This window comes from Canis lupus, chromosome 24 (genome assembly GCF_011100685.1).
Source record: "Canis lupus familiaris isolate Mischka breed German Shepherd chromosome 24, alternate assembly UU_Cfam_GSD_1.0, whole genome shotgun sequence".
Classification (NCBI taxonomy): Eukaryota; Metazoa; Chordata; class Mammalia; order Carnivora; family Canidae; genus Canis; species Canis lupus.
The window spans coordinates 32427263-32452698 of NC_049245.1; the positions used below are offsets into that span (position 1 = coordinate 32427263).

At 47.5% G+C, this 25436-nt stretch overlaps 1 protein-coding gene across 1 annotated transcript; it reads right to left on the reverse strand.

The window, feature by feature from the left end:
* Positions 1–7787: 7787 nt before the first annotated feature.
* On the reverse strand, positions 7788–11804 carry FITM2 (fat storage inducing transmembrane protein 2). Its single transcript, XM_038572390.1, has 2 exons — positions 11578–11804; positions 7788–9324 (listed from the first exon to the last, which is right to left on the reverse strand). Exons 1-2 carry the CDS (start codon positions 11748–11750, stop codon positions 8709–8711), a joined length of 789 nt encoding a protein of 262 aa, XP_038428318.1. The 5' UTR covers positions 11751–11804; the 3' UTR covers positions 7788–8708.
* Between the last annotated feature and the right edge of the window lie 13632 nt (positions 11805–25436).

The window sequence follows — 25436 nt, forward strand, 5'->3', positions numbered from 1 at the left end:
TTCCACTCACATTCCATGGGTAAGAATGTAATGGTTGGGCCTTGCCAGCTGCAAAGGGACCAGGCAATGTCATCTGGTTGGGCAGCCTGTTGCTAAGGAAGGAGAGAACAGATCTTGGTGGACAGCTCGCAGCCTCTAACACAAGGAATGACCAAATAAGAAGAGCCCCAGGCAGATGGCTGGAAAAAAATCACAGGCTCAAAGTCCAGGTTGGAAGACACTGTGAAGCTCTACCCACCTGCTTCAGGTGGGGAAGAGGGAAACTGAGTCCCTAGGTGGGCGGTGTCTGGTTTGGTCAGGATCCTACTATGAGTGAGCTAGAGCCAAGAGTCCTTTCCCTGGACCCAGTCTGTCTCAGGGAATGTGATGAAGAGAAAGAACCTAGGGTGGAGGATGAGAAGAGTCAATACACAAACATTTGCTCAGAATCCACCAGCTGCTGGGCCTTCTATGAGGGGCCGTGGAGGGATGCAGAGATGAAGGGGATGTGTGGCTGTCAGAGTTAGGTTGCTACTACCACCACCTGGACTGTGGTAATGGGCACCCCCAAAGTTTCCACTATCATGAAAGGTCTCTCCACTGTTCACAGAAAGATCTGTGGTGGGGAGGACTGTAAGGTCGTATTTTCCTCAGCACACAGCCTCTTCATTACCAAAGTCACAGAATCACTTGTCCAGGTCACTCTGACATATCCCCAGAGACCTGTTCCCACGTTGGCTCAAGGCCTCAGTTTTCTCATTTATAAAATGGAACTGATAGGTGCTCAGGCTGTTGGACATCTGACTCTTGGTTTCGGCTCAGGTCACAATCTCACCCCATGTCTGGCTTTGTGTTCAGTGTGGAGTGTATTTCAGATTCTCTGTCTCCCTCTCCCTCTGCCCCTCCCCACTTGCATTCTCTCTCTCCCAAACAAATAAATAAAATCTTAAAAAAATAAAATAAAATAGAATGGAGCTGACAATACTGATAGCTGCCATCCAGTGAACACTATGCCCTAGGAAACTCACATAAATCATTTCTAACTCTGCAAAACATCAATATTTATGTTTCACCAATAAAGAAAGAGAGGCTCAGAGAGTTAAGGGCCCAAGACACAAGGGGTAGATGGGGCTCCTGGGTTCCCTAACAGGATGATCTTTTTCCAAGCAAGTTTGTAGCATGTCCCAGTATGGGTGGAATTTGTTTCCTGTCCTGTGAATGCCAGGCTTGCCCATGTGGCCACCTCGGGCCAGTGGAAGGTGAGTGGAAGGACGGGATATAAGCAGAGGCTTTAACATGCTGTTCAGTTTGTATTAGGCTTTCATGCCCCAGTGATTGTCACAAGAAGAACACATCACAGGTACTTGCTGTCATTTTAGCCTGGACTCCAGAATGTGGCCTGGAGCAGAACCTACTAGTTAAGGCCAGTCCAGGTCAGTAAGTTGCAGTGAGCTGTGAGCATCTGTGGTCATAAGCCACCATGTAGGAGGAGGTTTGTTATAAAGCATTATTGCGGCAACAGCTGACTAATATAGTAGCAGAGCTGGGATATAAAGCCAAATGTGTGAGAAGCCAGAAATCTTTCTGTTTTCTCTATGGCCTAGGTTGTTAGCAATTACAGTTGAGATAATATCACAAAAATATAAGGCACTGGGAACACCTGGGTGGCTCAGTGGTTGAGTGTCTGCCTTCAGCTCAAGGCATGGGCCCTGGGTCCTGGGATCGAGTATTGTATCCCTCTGCCTAAGTCTCTTGTCTCTGCCTCTCTTTCTGTGTCTCTCATGAATAAATAAATAAAATCTTAAAAAAAGAAGTCAGGCACCAGATTAAAAGATTCAGAACAAATGCTAGTTGTTATTAATTTTACTCAGTGTTGCCTTTTAAAGAGCACATTGATGACACAAGTCGTTTCAGGGTTATTGGGGACATAAAGGGGTTACAGTGCCCAGGCTTCTGAGAGAGACATTCACTAGGCAAAGGCAACTCTTTTCAGTAATAAGCAGCCTTCATAGGTGACTGACATTTTAAAATTTACAAAATATGGGGCAGCCCTGGTGGCTCAGCGGTGGCTCAGGTTTACCCCGGTGGGATCCTGGAGACCCGGGATCAAATCCCACGTCGGGCTCCCTGCATGGAGCCTGCTTCTCCCTCTGCCTGTATCTCTGCCTCTCTCTCTCTCTCTCTCTCTCTCTCTATGTCTCTCATGAATAAATAAATAAAATCTTTAAAAAAAACTTACAAAATATTTTCCCATCCATGATTTCATTAAGCCAAAGACTAGTGAGGTAGAAAAAAACATATTATCACCATTTCATAAATGAGTAAGAAGCCCAGAGGGGCTAAGTGACTTGCCTAAGATCACAAGCTGAGGTGTGGACAGGCAGCTTCTAATACCTCCATATGAGAGTCACCCATTCGCCCCTGCATTAGTCCCCAGGAGCATGGGGGTAACTGGCAGACACAGAACACTCAGGAAATACAAGCAGAAGTCCAGAAGGATGGGATGAGGGGGCAGTGGGCATGAACAATAGCAGCCTGTTTGGGCAGAGCCGAACAACTTTGCTCCAGAAGTTAAGATGCTAATCAGGGGTGGCTCCCAGGCTTCTCCACCCACTTACCTCCTAAGCGCTCAGACACCCCAGACACATACCCAGACAGCCACACCCTGGCAGAGAAGACCAGGGAAGTGGCAGAGCTCCAGTGATAAGGCACCCAGCCCAGGTCCCCAAAATAAGCAGCCTGGAGACCCTAGCCAGTCAGTCTTGAGCTTGCCTGTGAGTGGACATCTCCTCAAATGGGGAGACCTACTTCACCTTGCGCCCCAAAACCCCATAGATAAATAGATGGCCCTTTCCCTCAGCTCTCCTGGGTAACACCTCTCTCTGTCCTTCAACCCCGAGTTAGCCTTGAGAGCAGACTGCAGACTCTCCGGGACTCCATTCCCACACCAGGTCACTGGGACACAGCCTTCTACATTCATTAACTGTACATTTTCATTACTTCTGAGTTGATCAAAATTAAGACACTGATGTGTACGGTGTTTCTTTCTCCTGATTTTAATATGTCACAGTGCTGATGGTGCATGAGAGACTCACTGTGCACTTGAAGACATCTGTACGTACTTCCCACATAGTAGGTCCCATTCTAAGCACTTCACAAGGATCAATTCATGTCATCCTCCCAGCAACCCTACAAGGTGGGTACTTTTATTATCCCCATTTTACAGGTGAGGAAATTGAGGCCAAATGTTAAGGAACTTGTTCAAAGTCACAACGCCAATGTGTGTGTGTGGCCAAGCCAGGATTTGAACCTAGGCAGTCTGGCTGCAGTCCCTGTTAATCACCCTCCTCCTTTGCTCTTCTAAGTGCTTTATGCAGACCACCTCTGCTTGAGCGGTGGCAGGTCAGGGCAGGTTGGGGGCACACCCTGCTTGAGATGTCCAGCACAGTTTGGACTTGCTCAGGTCATCGCCTGCACCCAGCTGGATGAACCCCCCGAAGGCACCATGTCTCTGTGAATGACCATTGTGCCTCCCATGGTGCCTGGTTCCCTCGTCGTTCCTGGAATACCGAAGCCGAGAATGTTGAAGATGAAGCAGCAGCATCCCCACCTTACGCTTCAGGAACAGAGGTTCAGACACACTGATGTGATTGAGGGCGCATGGCTGTAAGTTCTAGTTCGTGGGGATCCAAGTCTTCCTGCCTCCAGATTCCACAAGAAATACAACAGCCTTGATTCTTTGTAGGGAGTGCATTACGTTCCTAATACAGTTACCATAATTCGTTTAGACTGATTGGCATCAGTTAAACAAACATTGACATCTTTTCACTATCACAAAGAGCTGTGATAAAGTCTTTTGACTTCTGTTTGCCCACTTCCACAAGCATTTCCACAGTCCTCCAGCCCTAGACGGAGATTGCTGGACATTCTAAGTTTGGACACGACTATGTTACCTTCTAAACACGTGGTCCCAATTTGCCATCTCCTGTTCTCCCCGGGGAATGAGAGCACCTGTTTTCTGTGCTGTGTGTGTTCAATTTTAAAACTTGTCAAGAGACTGGATGAGGGGTTTCTGGGACAAGTTCAGAAGGTGACCACAATGCACAGGATTTCTCCTAACAGAATCTCCCTTCCCCCTATGGCTGTCAAACATGGCTTGAGTATAGAGGCTTTTTTTTTTTTTTTTTTAAGGCTTCTGCAGTTCATCCCTCTGGGAATGAAGCTGAGCCCCCCAGTGTCCAGTAAGTCCAGATGAACACATGGAATCAGGTCTGAGCTGTGTTAGTCTATGGAAGCAGACTGTTGCGGGGGGCGGGGATAAAGAGTAACCAGAGGTAGGCTCCTCCATCACTCATTGGAAAACCAGCTGCCACCTCAGCTCTGAGTTTCTTTTCATGTTGTTTCCTGAAATAGGAGTCATAACCAGCTTGAGAAGCTTTGCCAAACAGAATAGAGAAACAGAATAGACCAGAAGAGTTGTGAGATTACTCAGTCTACTTCTGCTGTTTATCAGATAAGGAAACTGAGAGCCAGAGATGGGGAGTGATGAATTCCCAGTTACACAGGAAAGTTCAAAACAAGGAGTAGCAGGATCCAGCTCAAAGCCAGGTAGCCCAACTTCTAGCTGAGTGCTCTTCAGATCACAGCAGGGCCCATCCATCACCTCCACTGACTGTCCTTTCTATGTGTTCTCTTGCTCTTGAAAATGAGGGGACTATCAGTTTTCTTGAGAAGTGTTGTCTGGGTAAAAATCACCACAGTATGTCTATCTTCGTGCCTTTGTGCATCCTATTCTCACTTCCTGGAATTCCCTTCTCTGCCTAAGTGCCTGAACTCCTCCCCATCCTTCAAGACCCACAAGAGTAGTTACGTTCCGTGAAAATATTCCGATTCCCCAGGGCAGCTGGTTGTTCCCTGCTCTATGGTCCCAGGCCCTGACCTTGCCCCAGCACTCAGAACACTTGATGGTGGTTGCTGGCTCCTGCTGTGTCTTCTCCATAAGCCTGGAAATTCCTCAACTGCACAGATGTGTCAAATTCTCCTCTGAAACCCTGGCACACACCTGAAGCTCCTGTGGCATGGACTTTGGACCACAAACTGCAGCAGAGAGGGGGTGTATCCTACCCTATCAGCCCCCGGCTCATATATGAACTCAGAAGTTTGGCGCCACTGAAGGAATCCGCATGGGGAAGTTGTGCAGTGTAAGGAGCTTTTCTAATCCTGGAGCCATGGAGTTTTCAACAGACACTACCTCGCGGTGCCAAGCAGGTCAGGCTGACAAATGAGTGGGCACTAAAAGGCAGAGAAAGCCGTCACATGTGTCTAGGCCTCCAGGGCACAGGGCACTTTCACAGCCGACCTCATGCGAACAAACTTTGTAACTCCTCTTCAGTGTTACTTCCATGAAACTCAACTCTTCTCCTTCTGCCAGGAAAACTCTCAAATCCTGTTGACCCAAACCTCAGGACCCTCAGATATGGATATGAGGGAAGAAGTCAATCAAGCTAAGGGATGTATGACCAAGCATGTACTTAGTTTGTAGGATTTAGGAGGACACAGAAAGAGTGAGTACAGTCATGAAACACCCTATGTAGCAAGTAGCTCAAGTAAGAGCTTCATCATTGTCATCAAGTAGGCTGAGCTTTCCAGGTTCCCGGGCTTTCTCAAGGATTTTAGAAAAGACCACATGAGACATGGAATGTGGGATTTCATTATCTCCAGTTTACTAAATTTGCTTGTTTACACACACTATCTCTGTGTGCATAACAGCGGCAAGAGCCATTCTCTAAATACAATCTGGTACTCAGACTATGACAGATGCACATGAGAATGAGGCGTCACTGAACCTCAGCATGGAGAGGCAAAACAAGCATAGCATTCTGGGACCACAGATGCCCTTAAAAGCTTCTTGTTCAAAAAAAAAAAAAAAAAAAGCTTCTTGTTTAGCACCTGGGACAACAGACACTTTCCAGAAGATGATGCAATGCTCTTTCAATGGAAGACCCAAACCCCAAATGGTGCTCGAAACACGGAGCAGCAGGATCCAGCTCAAAGCCAGGTAGCCCGACTTCTAGCTGAGTGCTAGAAAGTAGAGGCTTGTTTCCCTGCCTTCCTAAGGAGCCAAGAAGTTCTAAAGGCTTGTCGAGAAAAAGGAGACAGGAGATTAGCGTCTGCTGAGCACAGGTGCTGGGCAGTTTACATACATCATTACCCTTAATCCTAATGGTATCGTCTCCATTGTCCAGATGTGGACACGAAGCTTGCCCATGGTCAGACGACCCTCAGTGCTGGTACCAACACTGGAACCAACATCTTGGGTTTACCTAAGCCCAAACTCTTTCAGCTTCAGCATGCCATCTTACACAGGGGTACAGAGCATGTTCCCAGGAGAAAGGCAAGGGTGCTAACACTGAACAGGAAATGGTGGAAGACCACTCAACACACGGAGGTCAGTCACAGACACTTGTCACAGAGTTAACTCAATGCTGAGCCTGAACCAGATCTGCCAGAGAGAAATGGCTGGGGATTTAGCTGCGACAAATGAACGTGTACAGTCATCTTGTGCCTGTTGCCTGTTGGTGCTGAACATGAAACTCAGGAGAGCCCTCAACCCCTTCAACCAGCCCCTGCCACCTACTTCACCCCCGCTTTCATTCCCTGTTTACACACAGAAATTCTAGAGGGCAAAAAGATTTTCAGGGGGCCCATGACATCTGGCCAATGCTCCCAAAGCACTCTGGTGACACCTCTGAAATCTCAGTGCCAGAATTTCTGCCACTTTTGGGTACAATGTATCCCAGCTCACGTTTTGATGGATATGAATTAACATGCAACCTGATGGAATACCAACTACATATTTTAAATACATCTTTGTATGAAATACAATTTACCCTGAAGATTTTCCAGGCCTCAAGCTCCTAACAATCTAAGCTTGAGTTAAGGCAGTCAAGTATAGTGCTTGTCAGTTAATGCTATTATCAGGCTTAACTTGGTGTGGGGAGAGGAGGAACATCAAGGAAGCTTCCAGGATGATTACCCAAAGTGCAAGGGGATGGGTACAGAAGGCCTAAGGACGCAGCCTGCGGGGGCCAGTGGGTGGCAGGCTGTCCTATCAACAGAGCTATAGCAGCACCTTTGTGGGTGGAGGTGACAGGCCACAGAAGGACAAGGCTGGATATTGAGAAGTGTGCAAAGGGGACAGAAAAGATCGATTTCAAGGCGAGTTGAACAGGCCCAGGTTTGGTCTGGTGTTGGTACAAGTAGGAGGGTGGGGGCCAAAGTCACTCCAATATTAAACAGGGACATTTTTGCAAATGGGTTGGCTCCTTGCCATTGAAGGTAATGGAAGACATTTTCCTTCACCTCTGATTTATCATAATCTCGTCCAAATGTAAAAATTCCTTGGGCCACTGCAGACTGATCAATGAGCTTATCAGCACACTGTTCAGATTATACCACTGATGTGTGGTCAGGAAAGTGTCAGTGCAAGTATGCATTTTGCAAAGTTACTCTGATTCAGCTTAAAATTCATCCAGTTGTTATTAAAATGTCTGCCTTTGGGATTTATTCTTAATTTTTTTTAAGATTTTATTTATTTCTTTGAAGGGGAGAGAGGGAGAGGGAGAGAGAACACAAGCAGGGAGGAATGGCAGAGGGAGAGGGAGAAGCTGGCTCCCCACTGAGCCGAGAGCCAGATGTGGGGCTCAAACCCAGGACCCTGAGATCATGACCTGAGCCCAAGGCAGACACTTAACCAACTGGGCCAGCCATGCACCCCGGCTTCTATTTTTAATAGAGAAAACAGCCCATAAAGTGAGGTGGAATTTAATACCATAAGCCAAGAGTTTGGATTATAAAAAGTAAATTAGTGTTCTAAAAAAAAAACAAAAACAAAAACTCAAATCTATCCACACACGTACCAAAGTGAAGCCCTGAAGTTGTGGATTACTCTCAGGGGTTTTGTCAACAAAGAGCAAATGCCATAGTTGTTATTAAAAACAATCAAGCATTTGCTCAAAATAATAGGGAAAAAAGGTAACCTTATTGTTCCAAAAACCAATACACAATAGACAACATGGACAGTAAACCGGCAACGTTCGTTACATAAATATCACCCAACACTCAGCCAGAGAGGCACTCCAGTTTAACTATTTTGGTAACTAATCACAAGTCAGTTGCAATACATAACATTCTGAGGATAAATGAATACCATGACTGGAGAGTGTCTTTCAGGCAGCTGGCTGTTTTATAAAAAACCCTGCTGGAAATAAGTGCTTATGCAAAACTGACCAGAGGGCAATACTGTTAAACCACAGTGTTAACAGCCATTACAATACAAGACACCCAGAATCAGGGAGAGAATGACAGCAGCGAAGGGTCTTGAGGCCCTGGCCTCCACTTTGGCCACACAGCAGAGGCTTTCCTGATTCTGTCCTTTCACTGAGCCTTAGCTCTGCCCTCTAGAGACAAAAGGAACATTCCAGATTAAGGTCAAGTCTTGCCAGGGACAGAAAGTGCCTGACTGGGAATGGTGGTGCTTGTGACACAAAGTGACATGGCCAAGAAGTGTGGGAATTAAACTCACTCCCCAGCCTCCACCACCGCTCCCCAAAACTGCCTGGTAAGCTTCCTCTCTGAAGCAGGATTGATAATTTAGTCAAATAACTAATAAAATAATGAAAAATATATATATTAGCCATTGTCCTACTATCACCCCTTTTGTTTTGCTTTTACTTCTTATAACTATCTTGCTTCAAATTCAAACTAGAGCTCTGGGGAGGAAGTCCTGGGGAAAAAGATTTCAGATACCAAAACCCGTAGGTCCCATACCAGCCCAGCAAACCAAAGAGGGTACCAAATACTTTCTGGGACAAGTTGTGGAAGTAAACGGCCGTGCACAGAAACATCCACACCCAGATGAAGGTCAGGAAGCCCAGGGCCACCACCAGGGTGGTGATGGCAGTGTGGAGACAGTGGCTTCGGTCCATCTTCAGTTCATGCAGCACGGCCATCTCCTCCACAATCATAAGGGCGCAGAAGGTCAGCAGGAAGGAGTGGCCTGAGATGTCAAAGCCATGCCAAAAGCCTCCTTCCCCGTGGCATTGCTGCTTACTCTGGTGCTCCTTTCTGACCCCTTCCAGGGTTGGTGACTGGTAGCAGCTGCCCGTGTAGTCTTCGATGTTGGAGAAGATGGCTGTGCAGACATACCAGATAGCCGTGCCCACCAGCAGGGTACTCAGCCGCCGCAGGACCAGGCCAGCCCTGCCTGTCAGGTGGTAGTTGGTGAGGGCAATGAAAGGCAGGAGGAGACAGAAGGTCCAGGCCCAGGCCAGTTTGACAAAATATCTGGCAGGAGAGGAAAGTGGAAGTGAAGAGAGGGGACACGGTAGAGAGGAAACTATGTCATGACTCGGGTCTCTAGAGTCTCAAGGGAGGGGAAATAAGAAAAGCTGATAAAAACTACAGATAACAACTTCACTTACTAAGTTTCAAATATAATAACTCCTTACTCCTTAAACAGCTCTGCGAGGTAGGTACTGTTATGATACTCATTTTACAGATAAGAAAGCTGAGGTACAGAAGTATCATACCCAAAGTAGAGATCATAAGCGGTGGAGCTAGGATTGGATTCCAGGGCTTGTGATCTTAATCTGTGATCCAGGCCCTGGGATGGTGGACACACAGGATATTCATGGCTACCCTGAGAAGAAGGTCTCATTTGCCACCATTTTCTAGAGAAGGTGAGGGTCAGGAAAGTTCAGTAATTTTGCCCAGGGTCACAATCACACCACCAGCAAGCCCGGAGTAAATCAAGGTTTGGCCAGCCCCAAAGCCCGTGATTTTTCTACTTGTGGCTCTTTCTTACATGGCAGCAATGATCTCAGAACAGAGCTTGAGTTCAAGCTAGAAGACCGGGTTCGGGGCACCTGGGTGGCTCAGCGGTTGAATGTCTGCCTTTGGCTCAGGGCAAGATCCCGCAGTCCTGGAATCGAGTCCCGCATCAGGCTCCCTGCAGGGAGTCTGCTTCTTCCTCTGCCTGTGTCTCTGCCTCTCTCTCTGTGTCTCTCATGAATAAATAAATAAAATCTTTCTAAAAAAATTTTTTTAAAAAAAGACTGGGTTCAAGTCTTGGCTCTGACTCAACTTGCTCTGATGACTTTCTCCAGGCTTCAGTGTTCCTAGCTGTAAAATAGAGCTAAGGAGACCCAGTGATTTTTTTTAAAAAAATCCCTCCCACAGGGGGATCCCTGGGTGGCGCATCGGTTTGGCACCTGCCTTTGGCCCAGGGAGTGATCCTGGAGACCCGGGATCGAATCCCACGTCAGGCTCCCAGTGCATGGAGCCTGCTTCTCCCTCTGCCTGTGTCTCTGCCTCTCTCTCTCTGTGTGACTATCATAAATAATAAAAAATAAAAATAAAGACAAAATCCCTCCCACAGCCAATGGTTCAGTGGTTCCCTCCAATCAGCACAGAGGCTTGGAACAAAATGTCAGAATCCATGGCTACCCACAAACAGGGACTTGTCTGCCAGGCCACTGGGTCCCCAGCTCACCCGGAGCCAGATGAAGTGGCAGCTGCCTGTCTGCCTCCCCTTGCTCATCAGAAGTGGCTGACCTGGGGACCAGCCACGGAAAACACACGGGAGGGAGACTTGGGGCTACAACCACACTCATCATCATCATCTATTCTTAGTGCAGCCACGGGGGGTGGGTGAGGAGGGAAGGGGGAGTCAAGGACAGGACGACTTTTTCCTGGGTTCCAATCGCCGCTCGGACACCACTCCAGAGCCTGTCACTCACATCTTCCCTGGGGCTGATGATATATGCAAGGACCTTGCCAGAGCCAGACCTGCCAGGCACTTGACAAAACTGCTGGGGAGAGAAACCAGGGTTTTGAGTAGATGAAGCAAAGCTGGGCTGCCTTTTGGGAGACGCTGTAAGTCTGCCGTTCTAAGGAGGAATCTAAGCTCCCTTCAAGGCAGTTTTATAACTTCACTAATGCAACACTGTTTTTGTGCAAAACTCTTGAAAGCCACCAGTTAGAGAGAGAGAGAGAGAGAGAGCGTGAGTGGGTGGAGTTAGGATGTCTCAAAGAGCCCAGCTGGTTGCTTTCCTGGGCTACTGCCATGGACTTTGGGCGGCTGAGAAGGTCCAAGGAGATGCAGGGTCATGCAGGGTAAAGGTCGGAGGCCGGAGGGTGCCCCTCCTCCGGGACTTCGCAGGCCGGGCCGGGTCGCCAGGGCTGGGGGCCAGGAGAAGGCAGGTCCTTGCCTGGGTGGTGATGGATACGGTCACAGGCGGGGTGGGGGGGGGAGGGGAGGAGGGGGAGGCCTGACACCCCCAACAGGTCCCGGCCGCCTCCGATTCCAAGGGGAGGCTCCCCCGACGCCCACCGCACCCCGTCCCCCAACACACACACGGCCCCGCCCGTCGCTCCCCGCCCGGGCGTGCAACCCCAGCTGCGGGGGACGCCAGCCGCTCGCGGGTCCCTGCGGTCGCCACGCGCCTGCTCCCCGGCCCACGGCTCGGGCGTCGGGGCCGCTAAAGCCCGGCTCTGCGGACCGGGGCGGCGGCGGCGGCGGGGCCGGGGCTCACTTACACGTTGAGAACGTTGCGCTTGTTGCTGAGGTAGCTCTCGGGCAGCGGGGAGAGCTCCTTGAGGACGGAGCCCGCCAGCATGGAGAACGCCAGCGCCCAGGGCAGGTAGCGCCGCACGGCCGCTCGCACCAGCGTCCCCCGCAGGAGCCTCGCGCAGCGCTCCAGGTGCTCCATGCCGGACCTCGTCGGCCACCGTCTAGCGCTTCGCCCCGAAGCCGCGGCCTCCCCCCGGCGCATGCGCGTCGCCCGCGAGCCCCGCCCCCCGAGGAGCGCTCGCGCTCCCCCTCCCGGCCACCGGCCGCCTCTGCAGCGCGTCCGGTTCCGAACCCCGCGGCCCTCCCTTCTCCCTTCGCCCAGCGCGGTCGCCAGGCGGCAGGCAGGCGCGGAGTCTTGCCCTGGGGCTGGGGGAAAAAAAGCTCCAGGGAGTATTTGCTGGAGATGGGGAAGAAGAACTGCAGCACTGTAGGAGTTAGAGCAGTGGTCACGGCATCGGCATCGGTTAGTCTCGGAAGCTGGGAGACACCTGCTCCATCTGTGCCTCGGTTTTCTCATCTGTAGAATGGGGAGACAGGAGGAGTTCAGCACTTCCCGAGAGTTACTCCAGAAGCCCAGGTCATTACGGTGACCCAGGTATAGGGAAATGAGATTTACTTTTTTTTTTTTTTAATAGAAGTGCGTAAAACAAACCCAATTTAAATGTTACGTTATTAAATTTTAAGAAACATTTATTTTTTTAAAATTTTTATTTATTTATGATAGTCAGAGAGAGAGAGAGAGAGGCAGAGACACAGGCAGAGGGAGAAGCAGGCTCCATGCACCGGGAGCCTGACGTGGGATTCGATCCCGGGTCTCCAGGATCGCGCCCTGGGCCAAAGGCAGGCGCCAAACCGCTGCGCCACCCAGGGATCCCGAAACATTTATTTTTTAAAGGATTTTATTTATTTATTCATGAAAAACACACACAGAGAGGCAGAGACATAGGCAGAGGGAGAAGCAGGCTCCCCACCAAACAGGGATGCAGGACTGAATCCCAGGACCCCGGGATCATTATCTGAGCCAAAGGCAGACCCTCAAGGGCTCAAGGGCTGAACCACGCAGGTGCCCTTTGTAGAAACTTTTGAGACAACTATTGTATTGAGTGAAAATGCTGGACTCTGGGGGTAAAGATTAGATGAGGGTGTCAGTGCCTCAGTCACTCAGTTTATCACAGAGCTAAGCTCTCACCCCCATCATGGCTGGATACTTGACTCAGGGTTTCCCAAACTTCAGGCTCCCTCCCCCATTGTATCAGTCTCCTAGGACAGCCTTAACAAACTGCTGCAAACTGCTTGGGTTAGAACAACCAAAATTTATTTTTTCATTTATTTTTTCACAGTTCTGGAAGCCAGAAGCCCCAAGCTGTTGACAGGGTGGGTTCCTTCCAGAGCCTCTGAGAGAGCCTCTTGTCCATGCCTCTCTCCTAGCTTCTGGTGACTGCTAGCAATCCTTGCTGTTTCTTGCCTGTAGCTGTATAACTCCGGTCTCTGCCTCCCTCAGCATGTGGCTTTCTCCCCTCTGTGTGTCTCTCTCCTTCTGTCTCTTATCAGGACAGTAGTCCCTGAATTTAGGGTCCACCCTAAATCCAAGATAATCTCATCTTGAGATCCTTAATTATATCAGCAAAGACCCTATTTCCAAATAAGGTCACATTCCCAAGTGCCAGGGGTTAAGGCATATCTTTTTGGGAATCACTGTTCAAGCCATTACAGCCACCTTAAGTGCTCTTGCTATGTCCATACACCATCAATACTACATTTACTTAAAGCTTTTCTTTAAACAGCACACATTTCAAACTTAAATGCCTACTGAATAGCCTCCCAAGTCAAAAATATCCTTGAAATCATGGATTGTGTATGCCAGTTATATTTATTCTATTACAATAAAACATTTATATTGAAGTATTCGTCATCGCTAGCTGCCTAGGATAATCTCATGCCCCTAAATCAATGATAGCTGCCAAACTTTGGGAAACACTGGCCTGATTTATACCTATCATGGACTGATGTTTAAACTCTCACGCAGAGAATTAATTAATGAGACTAAAAGCATTAATTCCTTAAAACCATCTTAAGATGATCTTCATATCTGTAAATTTGCATTTATCTAATCAGGGTTCTTCCATAGCAAGATGTCTCTGGGTTTTCAAAAAGTTATGTTTTAAAAAGAAAATATAATGGTGATCACACCACTTTGGTTTCTCATGATTGGAAATAAAAACTACACAACTGAAAGGTGTTATTAGTGAAGGCAGCTTGTAAATAGTATCTGAAACCATCTCTATGTTCTGAAGGTTGGCAGGTGCTCAATTATTGTTATTTTGCATAGCAAACTCCATAATGGTGAAGAACAGGGAAGTACACTGAACATTATTAAAATGGTTTCATCAGGGCAGCCCCAGTGGCCCAGCGGTTTAGTGCCGCCTTCAGCCTGGGGTGTGATCCTGGAGACCCTGGATCGAGTCCCACGTCAGGCTTCCCGCATGGAGCCTGCTTCTCCCTCTGCCTATGTCTCTGCCTCTCTCTCTCTGTGTCTGTCATGAATAAATAAATAAAATCTTTTTTTTATTTTTTATTTATTTTTTATTTTTTTCATTTTTATTTTATTTATGATAGTCACAGAGAGAGAGAGAGAGAGAGAGAGAGAGAGGCAGAGACACAGGCAGAGGGAGAAGCAGGCTCCATGCACTGGGAGCCCGATGTGGGATTCGATCCCGGGTCTCCGGGATCGCGCCCTGGGCCAAAGGCAGGCGCCAAACCGCTGCGCCACCCAGGGATCCCTAAATAAATAAAATCTTAAAAAAAAAAAGATAAAATAAAATAAAATGGTTTCATCAGTGACAATCCAGATGCTGCCCTTCCAACCCAAGAAAAGGTGAAATGGTGCTGGGTGAATAGAAACTCTGTTCAGACATCACCCAAATGAACTTTCAAAAATACACCTCCTGAAACTTTCAGGATTTGTATTTCTGTAGAAAGGATTTGGGTTTCCACTTAGGAGCCTATGTAACTTCATCCCTGGAGAATTTTGAAGACTAGGTTAAACCCAGACCTGAAAAATTGTAGGTCTCTAGAGAAGTCTGTCTCTCTTTCTTTCTGTCTTTCTTCTTCCTTTCTTTCAACTTCAACCCATATTAGAAAATTTATGTTTCTTTTGTGAGTCCATTGGTAGGCTGGAGCCAACCCATTCAGGCCTAGGAGAGCAGATTGTTAGGCTTTCAGAACTTCTTCAAGCTGACTGTTAAACACAGCCATTATTTAAAGTTACATTATATAAACTAACAAACTCAACATAAATATTCCAAACTCATTATTTCTTAATCTTTTTACTATACGCCCTTATTTACCTATGCTCTTGGGATTACTTACATCCATTGTATCTGTAGGGCATATTACAGTGCAATTTTCCCAATTGTGAGTTCAGCAGCATTACCCTGGTAGCTTGAAACTAGCCATGATGGAAGTCTTTACACCAGTGAAACTGGCAATTACTATAAATCAGGGCTTCATTTGGTCTGTTGATTGTCTAGATTGAGATGCAACTCCATTGTCAAGTATGGTTCAAACTAAGTTGTTTATAGATACAAGAGTCCAGCAAAAATCAGTGAAAGCATTCTGTGAGAATCAATTTACTATATAAAGTTTACAGTAAACAATATTTGTGTATTTTATTGTCTGTAAATTATATGCTACTTTATATTAAGAAAACTATGATAGAGCTATGCACATATACCCTTATACATTTTCTTAGAGAGCTAGCTGTTAAACACTTAGCAATAAATCACTGGCTGTAATCCAGGATACACATAAAAATGTATATGTAGCATATGAGTGAAGACACCCACTAAGAGATACAAAGACATAGCTGTAAATATAACTCTATGATAGTTACTGACGGAATTTGCCTCTGCTATGTATGAGATGTTCTGATATTTTCTGTTGAGTTACAAATTCAATTTTTAGAAATGTTGATCATGACCCATCGAACTGATTTTACAACTCACAAATGGGTTCTGTAGTTTGAAAAATAGGAGGTTTTAAGGCATTGGAGGACCATGCCCTGCCCTTCCCCACCAGAGGGTGATAAAAGACCATGAATAACAGGGTTCTCACCGCCGGAGGCTACCATGGTAGCACCCAATTACTTGTTTCATTCCTTTTTTTTTACCTATTTACCAAGTACTTGTTACAAGTATATGGTCTCTGACCTCAAGGAACTTAAAATCTAGTGAAGGTGATAATCCTTCATTTACTTAGCCAAGCAACATTTATTAATTTGCTATGTACCAACAACTGGGCTACAGGTTAGGACTTCCAATGTGTTGAATAGGTGAGTTTCCTTAATAACTGAAGATTTATCACCCTTTAAAAACACAATTTCCCTCGTTGGAGGCAGAATCACTAACTCTGTGGAATGGTTGCATGGAAATCATCTGAGGTTACCATTGTGCTTTGGCCAGGTTGGACATGCATATATAGAAGCTAAAGATTCAATAAAAGCAAAATGTAAGTTTGTGCTGCTTTCTCATAATGCAATTTTCTTCTGGGGACGTCTGGGTGGGTGGCTCAGGGGTTGAGCTCTGCCTTCAGCTCAGGGCGTGGTCCAGGGGTCCCAGGATCCCGGGATGGAGTCCTGCATCTGGCTCCCCGCAGGGAGCCTGCTTCTCCCTCTGTCTGTGTCTCTGCCTCTCTCTGTACCTCTCATGAATAAACAAATAAAATCTTAAAAAAAAAAAAAAAAGTATTCTTCTTTATTATCACATTACACTATAGTGCCCTTGATTTATAGAGATTACATTCTTCCAGAGTGGAATACATAAAAATCTCAGTGTTTGCTTCCATTGGAAAAAATATCTTTTTTTTTTTTTAAGATTTTATTTATTTATTAATGAGAGACACAGAGAGAGAGGCAGAGACACAGGCAGAGGGAGAAGCAGGCTCCACGCAGGGAGCCTGACATGGGACTTGATCCAGGGTCTCTAGGAACACACCCTGGGCTGAAGGCGGCGCTAAACCGCTGAGCCACCAGAGCTGCCCTGGAAAAAAGATCTTTATTTTAATAATCATCTTTGGTCTGTCTTAAAGTATTATTGGCCTGAATCACTTGTTTAAATGGCAAAGAACAGGAGGCGTTTATGAATTAGGAGAATCATTAAAGATCCTTTTTAAAAATGCACTTTAGGGGCGCCCAGGTGACACAGTTGGTGAAGCATCTGACTCTTGGTTTCAGCTGGGGTTGTGATGTTGGGGTTGTGAGGTGGAACCCCTGGTTGAGCTCCATGTTCAGCGAAGAGTCAGCTTAGGACTCTCTCTCCCTCTGCCCCTCCCAACCTCTCTCTCTCCCTCCCTCTCTCTGTAAAGTAAATCTTTTTAAAAAACTAAAAATAAAATACACTTTAAAGACTTAAAAAATAAAATATACTTTACAATTTACTTACTCGCTTGTTTATTTTTAAAGGTTTTATTTATTTATTTGACAGATTGAGAGAGAGCACAAGCAGAGGGAGCAGCAGACTCCCCACTGAGCAGGGAGCCTGATGCAGGGCTCAATCCCGGGGCCCTGGGGTCATGACCTGGGCCTATGGCAGCTGCTTAACCAACTGAGCCACCCTGGTGCCCCACACTAGTTTATTTCTGTCCTCACTACTTGAATGTCAAGTCCAGAAGGCAGGGAACATTGCCTCTCTTGTTCACTGAAGGATCCCGAGTATCTAGAACGATGGCTGGGACCCACTGAGCACTCTTTTTGTTGTTGTCAAATAAATTAATGAATCATTATTAATATGCTGATGTAAAGGAAGTTATTTTATTTTTTAATTTTTATTTATTTATGATAGTCACACAGAGAGAGAGAGAGAGAGGCAGAGACATAGGCAGAGGGAGAAGCAGGCTCCATGCACTGGGAACCCGACGCGGGATTCGATCCCGGGTCTCCAGGATCACGCCCTGGGCCAAAGGCAGGCGCTAAACCACTGCGCCACCCAGGGATCCCAAGGAAGTTATTTTAAAGTGATTTTTTTTTTTAATAAACCGAAGAGAAGATAGAATAATAATTATGAAATTATTATTTTCTAATCTTATGGGATTTCCAAGATTACAAATCACCAGGAAAGGGATTTTCTGGTCCATAAAGTGTGAACGATGCTGCAGTGGAATGACAGTGGATTTAGTAGAGGATGCTTGGGGCCACTGAGGAGAAGACCCCATAGGACCAAGAAAAGGTCAGGGAAGGTCTTGGAGGATATGACCCCTATGTAAGTGTAAACGTCTGCAGTAGAGCCCCTGAAGCCAGGGGTTGTTCAGGAGAACAGTGGGAAGCAGCCATTCCAGGAAGAGCAACCAGCAGGTGCCCTTTTGTTGGCTGGTGTGTGTGTGAAATAATTCTCTGTGGGTTGGGGGAGGGGGCAGGCAGCCCAGTAATTCTCCCAGCGGGCAGCCCTCACTGGCCATAGCTCCTGGCCAGCCAGCAACAATTCCTTCCTTCTGAGCTCTCCTCTGCAATGCCTCCCCCATTCTTAACCTCTGGCTACCTCTTTCTGGCCAGAGGGGACGACTAGCCACTCCCTGGGGTGAGGCAGCTGAGCAAAGCCAGTGTCTGCCAGAGGCCAGGCTGCCTGACTGCTAACAGGGAGGGGGTTGTATCCTCTGGCGGTGCCCCCAACACACACAGCCCCAGGCTGCTCCTCTTGTGGGCACAGAGTCAGAAGGGCTGGTGCAGGAGGGTGGGGTTCGGCCTTGCTCATCTGCAGGCCACAGGGAGAGCAGCAGGAGGGGCTGCCTTGGATTCTGCACCACCCTCACCAACCCTACTCCCTCCTCCACCACCCCCACAGTCTCCTGCAGCCCCCAGACCCTCCTATCTCAGGTGGTCACAGGGCTAAGGTTTTGTTGTCTGAAAAAACGCTGGTAAAACTAGAAAGAAAAGCAAGAAACGGAGTATCCCAGTGTCACAGAGCAGTTACCTGTAGGATAAAAGGAGGGCGTTGGAATCAGAAGGAGTACAGGCAGTGTTCTAGCTCTTTACCTGGGGAGGTAGTCAGATGTTTACTTTAAAAAATTGATTAAACTACATATTTATATTTTATAAATCTACTACACTTGTTATATTTCACAATTTATGAGATGGTATATATTTTTTAAAAAGAACACCAAACAGGGAATAAAATACCCAGGTTCTAAGAAGAACTAGTTTTATTGTACTTTTTTTTTTAAAGATTTTATTAATTCATTCATGAGAGTCATAGAGAAGCAGAGACACAGGCAGAGGGAGAAGCAGGCTCCCTGCAAGGAGCCTGATGTGGGACTCGATCCCAGGACCCTAGATCATGACCTGAGCCAAAGGTAGGTGCTCAACCACTGAGCCACCCAGGTGCCCCTAGTTTAACTGAACCCTAATTGTCTGGCACTGTGCTAGGTGCTTTATTGTTTTTGACTCATTCTCACAACCACACAGGTAAGTACTGCTATTACCTCATTATGCAAACACTGAGACACAGAGAAGCTAAGGACCTTAGCCAAGGTCACACAGCTAGCAATGCATCAGACCTGGGATTCAGACCCGGGTCCGGACGCCAGTAGGACAAGTCACCTACCTCTCTGTTTCTTCATCTGAAAAAATGAGAACCCTACGGTGTCAGCTTTCTCGCCCGGATAAATAAGCGAGACCTTACTGTACCAGATGCCATGCATACAGTAGGTGCACAATAGATGGTCACATCTGAAATAAAGATGCTCATCTTTGGCCGCTCATAGTAACTTGTGAGACAGGCCCAGCACCGTGTCACTGTCCCCCCTGAATAGATGAGAGGTCTGACTCAGTTCTCAGGGCGCAGAGGAGCCAGGAGGCCCAGCGACTCCCCCTGGTCCCTCCCTGGTCCCTTCCTGCCCTGGCCCTGCTGAGCTCTTAGGGTCCTGCGGCTGCCAGGATGTGGCCGCGGGGCTGGGCTCCGCCTGGCGCAGGAATGTGGGGCGCCTCGGCCGTGGTGGCCAGGCTGGGGGCGCTGACACTGAGGCTTTTCCGCTCCAGCTGCGCCGGCCGGCGACACAGCAAATTCCGCGACCACACCTGGCTGTGCAGCTGTTCAGGCTGGACCCGGAGGACGATTCCCCAGTCCCCTGGACGCCGGCCCCGCAGGGCACGGCCTTGACCCCTGGCGGCCTCACGCGGGGACTGCGGGCCAGGGCGCTGGAGCACCGGGCGCCCCCCTCGGCTTAAGCGGCTTAAGCGCCCTGGCCAGCCCCATCCTCCAGCTTCCCCCACCTTTTTTGGAGGAGACAAGTCCTCTCCGACACCCAGGAGATGAGGGGCTTCCTGGCTCAGCCCCTGTGAACATCTTGCTTAGAATCTTAAGTGGGAGAGGCAGGACCCTTAAAAGGCACCCCTTTGGTTTCAGGGTTCTGGGGATCCATGGGGAATCAGTTCCCAGAAGGTTGGACTGGGGTGAGGTGCTCCCTCTCCCTAAAGGGCTAAGCCCTGGTCTGTTCTCCCTGCCTCCCTCTCAGCCCCGGGGCCCCCACAGGTTGGTAGGACTGGGCATAGGGCAAAGCACAAAGGAGGATCTCAGGTCCTCGCCCGTTCTGCAGCTGCCGTGACATCCAAAGCCTCCTACTTGCAAGAAAGAGCCTTTGCTTACCTCTGATCCCATCTCTCAACCTCCCTCTTACACTTTATCCCCAGAGTCTTCCTTAACCTGCTTTTTTTTTTCAGTTCACATGAGCCAGATTCCAGCTTGCCTCAGAGCCTTTGCCCATGCTGTTCCTCACCTTGTACTACTGCCCCCCAACCCCACCCCTCTGTCCCAGCTTCATCCTCCACTCATTTTTCTGCTCCTGCTCAATCATCATGTACTACTAACATTACCACTCATAGAGTGTCTTGAAAATTCTCAGGCCATGACTCTTCTACATGAAGTTTAGGATCAGCTTACCAACTTCCTCTAGAAAACTTAGAATATTGGTTAGAATTATATTGAATCTAAAGATTTATCTAGAGGGCACATTGGTGGCTCAGTCGGTTAAGCATCTGCCTTCATCATTAGTTGTGATCCCAGGACCCTGGGATTGAGCCCCACATTAGGCTCCTGCTCAGAGGGGAGCCTGCTTCTCCCTCTCTGCCTGCTGCTGCCTGCTTGTGTTCTCTCTCTGTGTTAAAAAAATAAATAAATAAAATCTTTAAAAATAAATAAAAATTAATCTGGTGAGAACTGACAACACACCCAAGTTCACTAATAATGATGTGATGTGTTGGAGTCACTGAACATAGAGACACAAATCATACAGCTCCTTCCCTCAAAGAGCGTATTTGCTCATTGTCTTCCATTTTTTTATTTTATTTTATTATTTTATTTTATTTTATTTCATTTCATTTCATTTCATTTCATTTCATTTCATTTCATTTCATGAGAATAGATCTCATTGGGCCCATTTTGCAGATGAGGAGACTGAGGCTCAGAGGCATTAGATGGCTCGCTTCAGGTCCTATGGTGAGGAAATGGAGTCTGTCTGACTCACAAAATCTACTCATTGAGTCAGTTTGGTCTATGGGTTTGGCTTATGTGTGTCTCTGTTTGTGTGTTTGCATGGAGGGTGTGTTTCCATGCACCCAGAGTGGAAAAACATCTATATTTGAAAATGGATGTGCTGTAAGGTTGAGTGGGAGTCCAGACGTGTCCGCTCTGTTGGATGATGATTTCTGTTTGCATTGATCTTGGGGTCTTAGGCTACGTGTGTAGTGTTGGAGGTTTTGGTGGGTGTATGGGGGAGGAAGTATGTGTTGTTGGGGAGACAAGAATGGGATATTTCTGTTGGCCTGTGTTTTTTTTCTTATGTAGGATTTTATTTTATACTTGTGGAAAGAACTCTTTTAAATTAAACAAAGGTTTTTTAAATCATATATAACTAAATTTTTTATCAAGTGCTGAAATCTCCAGTTTGCAAGATGAATTTTTGCACATATTGATGCTGTGCCCACTACTTGGATGACAATATAAGGCAGATATAGCTCCTCATAGGGAGTTGCCTCGTGCCCCTGAGTGTAGCCACTGATCCAACTTCCATTACCTTAAATTAGTTTTACCTGTTCTTGAGAAGTCTATCAATGGAATCACAGTGTTTCTGCTTGGGGAGGTTAACAGCTAACATTGAATAAAGTTTGCTTTGTTCACATATCTCACCTAATTCCTCATAATTGCCAAATAAGCTAGCACCTATTTATTGTTCCCATTTTACAGAAGAGGAGACTGAGGTTCTGAGAGCGCTCAGAGCCAGGTCACCTGTCTGAAACTATAGCTCTGCTCCTTGCTCACTACTAGACCATCCTGCCTCCTCCTAGGTAAACTTCCAAAGAGGTGACACTGCCATCTGAGTGCAGAGAGAGAAAAAGACAGATCTGGGAGCCCAGAGGTGCTTCTGAGTGTGCTTTATCTTTTGAGGACTCAGTTTCTCTGCATCTGTCATGAGGCCTCTCTGGTGCTGGAGAGGGCCAGGATCTACCACTGGCAGCCCAACCACCGCTGTGCTGCAGAGACACACCAAACCTCATGGGTGGAGGCCTGGCTCCCAGGCTTATTCGCTGCGTGACTGTGGGCAAGTTGCCTCCCTCTTTGAACCTCACATCCTCAACTATGAAAAGGAGATTAAAATCCTCATGCATAGGTTAAGGTGGTAACAGATGGAAGATGTCACTGTATAAATGACTACTGTTATTTCTTAAAAAGCCTTTGTAAAATTTAAAAAGTACAGAAAGTCACACAAAACAAATGGGGACCCCATAAGGCAAATCACTTGTAACCACCAGTCAGATCAAGAAATAGGAGCCTCTTGGGGTGCCTGAGTGCCTCAGTCCCTTAAGCAATTGATTCTTGATTTCAGCTTGGGTCATGATCTCAGGTTTGTGAGATGGGGCTCTGTACCGAGAGGCTCTGCATCGGGGGTGGGGTGCTTTGCATCAGCGGGCTCTGCATGGGGGTGGGGGGCGGTGGTGGCTCTACCTCAGACACGGAGCCTGCTTAAGATTCTCTCTCTGCCCCACCCCACCACTCTCCCTCTCTAAAAAAAAAAAAAAAAGGAGCCGCTCAGATGTCCCACCCTGATCACAGACTGACTTTTACAGTATTTCTTTGTATTTCTTTAGTTTTATTGCCCAAGTACACATCCCTAAACCCTATAGTTTAGTCTTGTCTGTATAAAAAAAAAAATATGTATCTTTTAAGTCTCTACTGATTCCCACTTCATTCCTTGCATTTTCCTAGTTTAACTTTTGGAAGAATCTGGAACATTTGACCTGGAGAGTTTTGAAAAGTCTGGGCACCATCACTTATTTTTCATTTGTGCTCCCCCACCCTCAGCTCCCTCTCTCTCCTCCTTGGATTTGGAGTGATGCAGATCTGGGTTCCAGTCCCCAATCTGCCAGTTGCTATATGACCTTAGACAAGTCACTCTTTTTTTTTTTTTTTTTTAAGATTTTATTTATTTATTCATGAGAGACACAAAGAGAGGCAGAGACACAGGCAGAGGGAGGAGAAGCAGGCTCCATGCAAGGAGCCAGATGTGGGACTTGATCCTGGGAATCGATGGAAATTGGGAATCAGGCCCTGAGCCAAAGGCAGATGCTTAACCGTTGAGCCACCCAGGCATCCCGACAAATCACTCTTTGAATCTGTTTCTTCAATTGGCAGAGAGAGTGACCCAGACACTCTTTAAAGTTTCCAGCTTTCTCAGTCTCCTCCTTCAAACACCAGGCTTTTGTCCTACAGTCTCTGCTCAAAAGCAACTTGACAGTGTGAGGATCAGAGAGACCTGGCTCTGGGATCCAGCTTCCACTGGGACTAGCCCTGTGAACATGGGCAAATTAATTAACCTCTCTGAGTTTTCACTTCCTCATCTACAGGATGGGGATTCTGGTACCCAATGCAGGAAACCAGACCAAGGCTTACATACGATCATGCCCTTGAATCATTTAGTGCCCGGCACCTAGCCTGTGCTAAACAATCGCTGACTGTTACTGCTATTGCTGTTGGCTCTTGTTAAGGCTAACATATATTGACTGCTTACTGTGTGCCAGGCACCGTGTCAAATGTCTTAAGATGTATTGACTCATTTAAGCCTCCCAACAATGCCATGAGGCAGCCTCATTTTCTAGATGAGGAAATTAAGGTACAGAATGGTTAGGTAACTTGCCCAGAGTCACACAGATAGTCATGAACCTAGGCTGTCTAGATCCAAAGCTACTCTGCTAGCCACTGAGCTATCTTGCCTCAAATATTACTACTCTCTAGAAGAATTCCCCTTTGCTTGCCTAAGTCCAGAGGGAATTCCAAGAGGGGTGAGGAGAGCTGAATCCAGCGTGATAAAATCCAGAAGGAGGAGGTACTCTTACTCTAAAATGAGATCCCGGCTCAGGGCAATAATCTGAACCATCCCTGGTTATTTCCTGCCTCACCCCTACCATTTTGAACTTGCCAAAGTGAACCTGGGAACAGGTTTAGACAATGAGGACAGCACAGAAGGTCCCACCTGGGGTAGCAGCCAGGGGGTGATGCAGGGTGCTTGCCCAGGGCAATCACCTGGGTCTCTGTGGATGTGTGAACATGTGCAGTGGAAGATGAGGATTTTTTTTTTTAATATTTTATTTATTTATGACAGATACAGAGAGAGAGAGAGAGGCAGAGACACAGGCAGAGGGAGAAGCAGGCTCCATGCACCGGGAGCCCGATGTGGGATTCGATCCCGGGTCTCCAGGATCACGCCCTGGGCCAAAGGCAGGCGCCAAACCGCTGCGCCACCCAGGGATCCCGAAGATGAGGATTTTGTGTGTGGAGCTGTCTGTCTCTGGGCAGAGGCAGCATGGCCAGCCTGCCTGGGAACCCATTCCATCTGTGCCACCCACTGGACATGTGACCCCACCAAACGACTCACTGTTTTGTTCCTTATTTTCCTCCTGTATATAAAAATTGATATGATGACAGTAATGGTACCAACCTGATAGGCTTTTCCTGAAGATTCAATGAGCTCATCCAGGTAAGTGCTTAAAATAGTGCTGGGCACCGAGATAGGAGCAGATATGTCCAACATATGTGTTTTATAGGATTAAAGATGTAAAGGGATGAGTGCCTATATATGCATGTGAGGGCACCTAAGGGTACACAGTGGAAGGGATCTAAGGTGCCAGGGGAATGAGCTTCTCTTTGGTTTGTAGGAGAAGGACGTGCTCATGGGAGTGTGTGCATGCAGGTGTGTGTGATTTGTGTACACTGGAGGCATATGCATTCTCTAAACATGTGAGGATGTTCACTGCAGACCTCAGTTACCACACAAAGAAGCTCCTGGCCCCAAGACAAGTCATTGAGGCTCTGTGCACCTCAATATCCCCAGCTGTGCAATGGGTGGGGTTATTACCTCAAAGGCAGCCATGAAAACCATGGAGTCATGGATGTTGAAGCTCCATACCCGTGCAAGGGCCTGTGACACGGGAGAAGTTCTGTGGAGTATGCTGACAGAGTAGGGTGCAATTGCTGGCACTCCTGGGTAAGTGCCAAGACTGCATGTGCCTCCCGGCGGCTGCAGAGTTCCCTCAGGGTGCCACAGGCCCCAGCCTGCCACAGGCACATAAGCCCTTCGTCCAGTTTCTCTCATGGGACATCTGAGGCCCAGAGAAGGACAGGGCCTTACCTCAGGACACCCAGCACTCTGGAGGCAGGGACGGGGCTAGATCAGAGCCAAGCTCCCTCGTCCTTCTGGCGTGGTGGTAAGGGCCTGTCTAGGTCAGGGTCAGCACCCCCGTCCCTCCCTGCCTCTGCCTGCCCCACTCCCCCGGCGTCCAGCAGGA